This window comes from Oncorhynchus nerka, unplaced genomic scaffold (assembly GCF_034236695.1).
Source record: "Oncorhynchus nerka isolate Pitt River unplaced genomic scaffold, Oner_Uvic_2.0 unplaced_scaffold_3241, whole genome shotgun sequence".
NCBI classification, from domain to species: domain Eukaryota; kingdom Metazoa; phylum Chordata; class Actinopteri; order Salmoniformes; family Salmonidae; genus Oncorhynchus; species Oncorhynchus nerka.
This window is the reverse complement of record NW_027038059.1, coordinates 4170-9853: the sequence shown is the minus strand read 5'-3', so window position 1 is coordinate 9853 and position 5684 is coordinate 4170. Positions and strand designations below refer to the sequence as shown.

The following is a 5684-nucleotide window of genomic DNA, read 5'->3' as shown; positions in this document are numbered from 1 at the left end:
CTCTTACAATATGGCAGGCTGGTGGCTTCAAAGCCTCTCATTGGCCAATACATAGCAATCTTCCTAGTGATTGTCTCTCTGGTGAATATTATAATAACGTGTGCCAGCCTGTAGAAAGTTCTCTCTTGTTTTGTTATATTTCAGACATCATAGTTTTTTATGGTTTTAGAGTTTTCATACATTCATTGCAGTCGGCGCCCCACTGTCTGATTCATATCGCTTGATTTCTAATGATAGTTGTCGATAAGATCGACTGATTTCATTTGAATCGGGTGTTCACTACGTAAGTGAACGAAAGCTCTTAACATTTGCATATCCAAACCTTCTGTCTGCCAGCCCCCGTATCGCGAAGCGACACCTCGACAAAATATTTTGAATGTGGGCGGAACTTCCGGCTGAGTGTACCCGGAAGATTTGGATGCAAGTTTCTCGGACGTTCACCCATATGTTCGATTTTTATGTATCGATCAATGGTTTTTATTTAATTTAGGTAATTTTATAAACTCAATACTGGGACGATGTTGTCTTTAGATTTCCTTGATGATGTGCGGCGGATGAATAAGCGCCAGGTATGTACGATAATATTGTTTTTGATGTTGTGTGAATGTGACTGATTCTTCCAAGGCTAGTTAGCTAGCTATCTAGTTATGCTAGCAACATTAGCCGGCTGGTTAATAGCACGTTGCCTAAAATGTCAAGTCGTCTACGCTAACTAGCTACCCAGCTTTCCGTGTGGTCTTAATCATGTATAAAGAACATTGCCCTGCTAGTTATATACGTTACATCGCCTATTAAACATGCATGATAAACTGGGTTGTCAAAATAAATCGCTAACAACCTTGCAAAATCAATGTAGCTTTAGCCAGTACAATTTCCTCTCTGCATAAATATGGTGTTACTTCAGTATTCTTCAAACCTGGTGCTGAGGACCTACAAAGTGTGCAGACTTTTATTCCAGCCTAAGTTACTAGTGTCTACTAGATTCTGCTGATCACCAAACCCTTTATTAACTGAAACATATGTATTAGTACTGGGTTGGGACAAAAGCCTGCACACCTTGTTAGTCCCCAGGACCAGCTGTTGGTAGATATAGTTATTATGACGTTGTTATAAGCGAACACTAGCTTATCCTCGTCTCAACCTGACAACCTGTCTTATTTGTTTTCAGCTCTACTACCAGGTGTTGAATTTTGGTATGATAGTGTCCTCAGCCCTGATGATCTGGAAAGGACTGATGGTATTGACAGGCAGCGAGAGCCCTATTGTTGTCGTCCTCAGGTAAAGCATTGGTGTTGGATTTATGTAGATGGGGTGCTTTTCAATACACTCAAAGCGCTTTACATAGTAAGGGGAAATTTGCCACTTTCACAAGACTAAAGTGTAGCACCAACATACCTGCTGTTTGTCTGAAGCGCATCTGCTAATTTTCAGTAACCTGTCTATCCTTGACTGTAACATGTCCTTGGTTTCAGTGGAAGTATGGAGCCTGCTTTCCATCGAGGAGACCTTCTGTTCCTGACAAACCGGGTCGAGGACCCCATCAGAGTCGGAGAGATTGTGGTCTTCAGGATAGAGGGCAGAGAGATCCCCATAGTACACAGAGTACTAAAGATTCATGAAAAGTTGGTCTATGATGTTTCTGTAGTTATTGAAATGCGCTAGTTCTCTCTCGGGATAGTTCTTTGTTTGTTACAAGTTTTAGAAGGCCTACTTCCCCCAAAAAGTTTGTATTGCTGCATAACACTCAAACTAGGCTCTAAATATTCTGTAATATTTCTTACCTCATATATGTTTTTTAATATATGTTGGGTAACTGAATAAATGTCATTGTCAGAGCAACTTCATAAGCTGCTCTGGGGCCAGGAAATCAATGTATGACATCCAAACTAAATCTAAATGTTTATCTCCAGGGAAAATGGCGAAATCAAGTTCCTGACCAAAGGTGACAACAACTCTGTAGATGACAGAGGGCTATACAAGCCGGGACAGCACTGGCTAGAGAAGAAAGACGTGGTGGGACGAGCCAGAGGGTGAGCATTTATCTCATTCCACCAGAGTGATACTAGGCTTAGTCTGCTGTATGACTTCAGTCTCATCCTTCACTTCACTGGATCTATATGATACCATTTCACTTGAGATATTATTTAGTGCAAAATTAAATTGAACTTGAGTCTGCGCTCATCTAGCCTGTAAAGTGGAAGGGCTCAAGCATGGTTTAAAGTTCTCCATAAAAATCTCGGGGAAAGGTGGGGGGGGGGCTGATCTGGAGATCACATATCCTAATATGAAGTAATATTTTCCCAAATAAATGTATTATCAAATATATTATTTTCTCTGTTACGCTGTGTGAACTGAACTGACATGCTGTAGCTGACACTCGGATGTTCAGATGAAAATGGCAGTTTAAAAGTTAAGAAAATGTTTTCCATTTGTCACATCCCTACACTCGAGGTGCATTCAAGGTGTGAGAGCAGTTTTGGCAAATGTATTTTGAAAGTGGGTTTGGCCTTTTTATTAATTTTTTATTTAAGAGGAGGATCCCAGTTTTCCATTGCTATCACGTTTATTTCTCTACTCCTTCAATTATGCGAGTGGCATCATTTTAGAAATGCTCTGGTTACAACAGAGCATGGTTTAGGCACTTCTGCGCAAAGTAGTGATGTGTAGTTTGCGAACAAACTGCTTTAGGGCAATTTTTTCCCCCCAGTTTATTGGACTCCCTGATGTGCATACTGCTGCTTTTTGATCTCCAGACATCAACTGTCTGCAGATAAATTATAAAAAATATTCTCTGAAGATGGTAATTCCTCAGTGCAGGAACCATACTGTGAGAAGAGACACTCATTCTGCACTACCCAATTTTTTTCAGTGCTTTACATTTTTTTGTCCTTTTATTTTTTGCAAGCCATCTAATAATTTGGTCAGGTAAAAATGTATTTGAATTCAAATTTCACGAACTGACATAATGGTAGGTAACATTTTAGGCTTTAAATTAAGGGTTGACCATTTTTCATGGTTTTATGTAAATTTCTAAGCACTACTGAAGAGGAGCCACTTGGGAGCCAAATGAGAAGCTCTTTTAGGTGAAAGGAGCCAAATGATCCGGCTGACCGAAAAGACTCTGAATCAATATGCAACAGCTCTAAAAGGGGCAACTGTGTCTTAAATGGACAATGTCCGTTTGTAATAGAAACCTGGCAGCAGAGAACTGGAAGGAAAGGCGGCCAAAGGAGGTGTTGGCTTTGGGGATGACCAGTGAGATATACCTGCTGAAGCGAGTGCTATGGGTGGATGTTGTTATTGTGACCAGTGAGCTGAGATAAGGCAGTGCTTTACCTAGCATAGACTTGTAGATGACCTGGAGCCAGTTGGTCTGGCGACGAATATGTAGCGAGGGCCAGCCGACTAGAGCATACAGGTCGCAGTGGTGGGTGGTATAAGGCGCTTTGGTAACAAAACTGATGGCACTGTGATAGATTACATCCAATTTGCTGAGTAGAATATTGGAAGCTATTTTGTAGATGATATCGCTGAAGTCGAGAGGATCGGTAGGATAGTCCGTTTTACTAGGGTAAGTTTGGCGGCGTGGTGACGGAAGCTTTGTTGCGAAATAGAAAGCCGATTCTAGATTCGATTTTGTATTGGAGATGTTTAATATGAGTCTGGAAGGAGAGTTTAGTCTAGCCAGACGGCTTAGGTATTTGTAGTTTGTCCACACATTCTAGGTCTAACCGTCCAGGGGTAGTGATGCTCGTCGGGCGGGCGGGTGCGGGCAGCGTGCGGTTGAAAAGCATGCATTTGGTGTTAGCGTTTAAAGCATTTGGAAGCCACGGAAGGAGTGTTGTATGGCATTGAAGCTCGTTTGGAGGTTAGTTAACACAGTGTCCAAAAAAGGGCCAGATGTATACAGAATGGTGTCGTCTGCGTAGAGAGGTGGATCAGGGAATAAAAAAAAAAGCAAGCAGCAGAGCGACATCTGTTGATATATACCGAAAAGTCGGCCAATTGAACCCTGTGGTACCCCCATAGAGACTGCCAGAGTCCGGATAACAGGCCCTCAGATTTGACACTGAACTCTGTCTCGAGAAGTAGTTGGTGAACCAGGCGAGGTAGTCATTTGAAAACCAAGGCTATTGAGTCTGCCGATAGAAATACGGTGATTGACAGAGTTCAGCCTTGGCCAGGTCGATGAAGACAGCTGCACAATACTATCTTTATCGATGGCAGTTATGATATCGTTTAGTACCTTAGCGTGGCTGGGTGCACCTGTGACCAGCCGAGCCGGATTGCACAGCCGGAGGAAGATGCGGTGGGATTAAATGATCAATGATCTGTTTATTGACTTGGCTTTCGAAGACTTTTGAGAGGTATATAAGGATGGGATATAGGTCTATAACAGTTTGGGTCTGAAGTGTCACCCCTTTGAAGAGGAGGATGACCGCGGCAGCTTTCAATCTTAGGGATCTCGGATGATACGAAAGAGGTTGAACAGACTAGTAATAGGGGTTGCAACAATGGCGGCAGTTCATTTGAAATAAGAGGTCCAGATTGTCTACCCCAGCTGATTTGTCAGGTTTTCAGCTTTTCAGAACATCTGCAATCTGGATTTGAGAAGAGAAGCTGGGGAGGCTTGAAAAAGTAGCTGCGGGGGGGGCCAGGAGGAAAGCATGGCCCGAAGAGAGGTTCTTGTTGAAATTTTCAATTATCATGGATTTATCGGTGGTGACCGTGTTACCTAGACTCAGAGCAGTGGGCAGCTGGGAGGAGGTGCTCTTGTTCTCCATGGACTTTATGTCCCAAATCTTTTTGGAGTTTGAGCTACAGGATGCAAATTTCTGTTTTGAAAAGCTAGCTTTGCTTTCCTGACTGACTCCGTGTATTGGTTCCTGACTTCCTGAACAGTTGCATATCGCGGGGACTATTCAATCTTTTCTGCAGTCCCCATGTCCACAGGATGTTTTTGTGCTGATCAGGGTGAGTCAGGTCTGGAGTGAACCAAGGGCTATATCTGTTCTTAGTTCTACATTTTTTGAAAGGGGCATGCTTATTTAAGATGGTGGGAAATTACTTTTTAAGAACGACAAGACATTCTCGACTGACGGGATGAAGGTCAATATCCTTCCAGGATACCCGGGCAAGTCAATTAGGAATGGCCTGCTCAGTGTTTTAGGAGCGTTTGACAGTGCTGAGGGGTGGTCGTTTGACTGGCGGACCCATAGAGGATGCAGGCAGTGATTGCTGAGATCCTGATTGAAAACAGCAGAGGTGTATTTGGAGGGCAAGTTGGTGGATAATCTATGAGGGTGCCCATGTTTACAGATTTAGGGTTGTACCTGGTGGGTTCCTGATTTGTGTGAGATTGAGGGAATCAAGCTTAGCTTGTGGGACTGCCGGGGTGTTGTTGAGCATATCCCAGTTTGGTCACCTAACAGAACGAACTCTGAAGATAGATGAGGGGCAATCAATTCACATATGGTGTCCTGGGCACAGCTGGGAGCTGAGGGGGTCTATAACAAGCAGGCACCGGTAAGAGACTTATTTCTGGAGAGATGAATTTTTCAAATTAGAAACTTGAACTGTTTGGGCATAGACCTGAAAAGTATGACAGAACTATGTAAGCTATCTCTGCAGTATATTGCAACCCTCCCCCCTTTGGCAGTTCTATCTTGACGGTAAATGTTGTA

General features: G+C 43.0%; 1 protein-coding gene across 1 annotated transcript; it reads left to right on the top strand.

The window, feature by feature from the left end:
* The first annotated feature begins 385 nt into the window (after positions 1 to 385).
* Positions 386 to 2034, top strand: LOC135566818 (signal peptidase complex catalytic subunit SEC11A-like). The gene is made up of 4 exons (XM_065014418.1): positions 386 to 569; positions 1169 to 1278; positions 1473 to 1622; positions 1911 to 2034. Exons 1-4 carry the CDS (start codon positions 519 to 521, stop codon positions 2032 to 2034), a joined length of 435 nt encoding a protein of 144 aa, XP_064870490.1. The 5' UTR covers positions 386 to 518.
* Positions 2035 to 5684: the final 3650 nt, after the last annotated feature.

What these genes read in the sequence shown, in the direction of transcription:
- LOC135566818 (XM_065014418.1), top strand. Translation starts at nt 519, where the DNA reads ATGTTGTCTTTAGATTTCCTTGATGATGTGCGGCGGATGAATAAGCGC. An exon ending in GGCGGATGAATAAGCGCCAG is followed by an intron (nt 570 to 1,168) that starts GTATGTACGATA and finishes ATTTGTTTTCAG; the next exon opens with CTCTACTACCAGGTGTTGAA. An exon ending in CCTATTGTTGTCGTCCTCAG is followed by an intron (nt 1,279 to 1,472) that starts GTAAAGCATTGG and finishes CCTTGGTTTCAG; the next exon opens with TGGAAGTATGGAGCCTGCTT.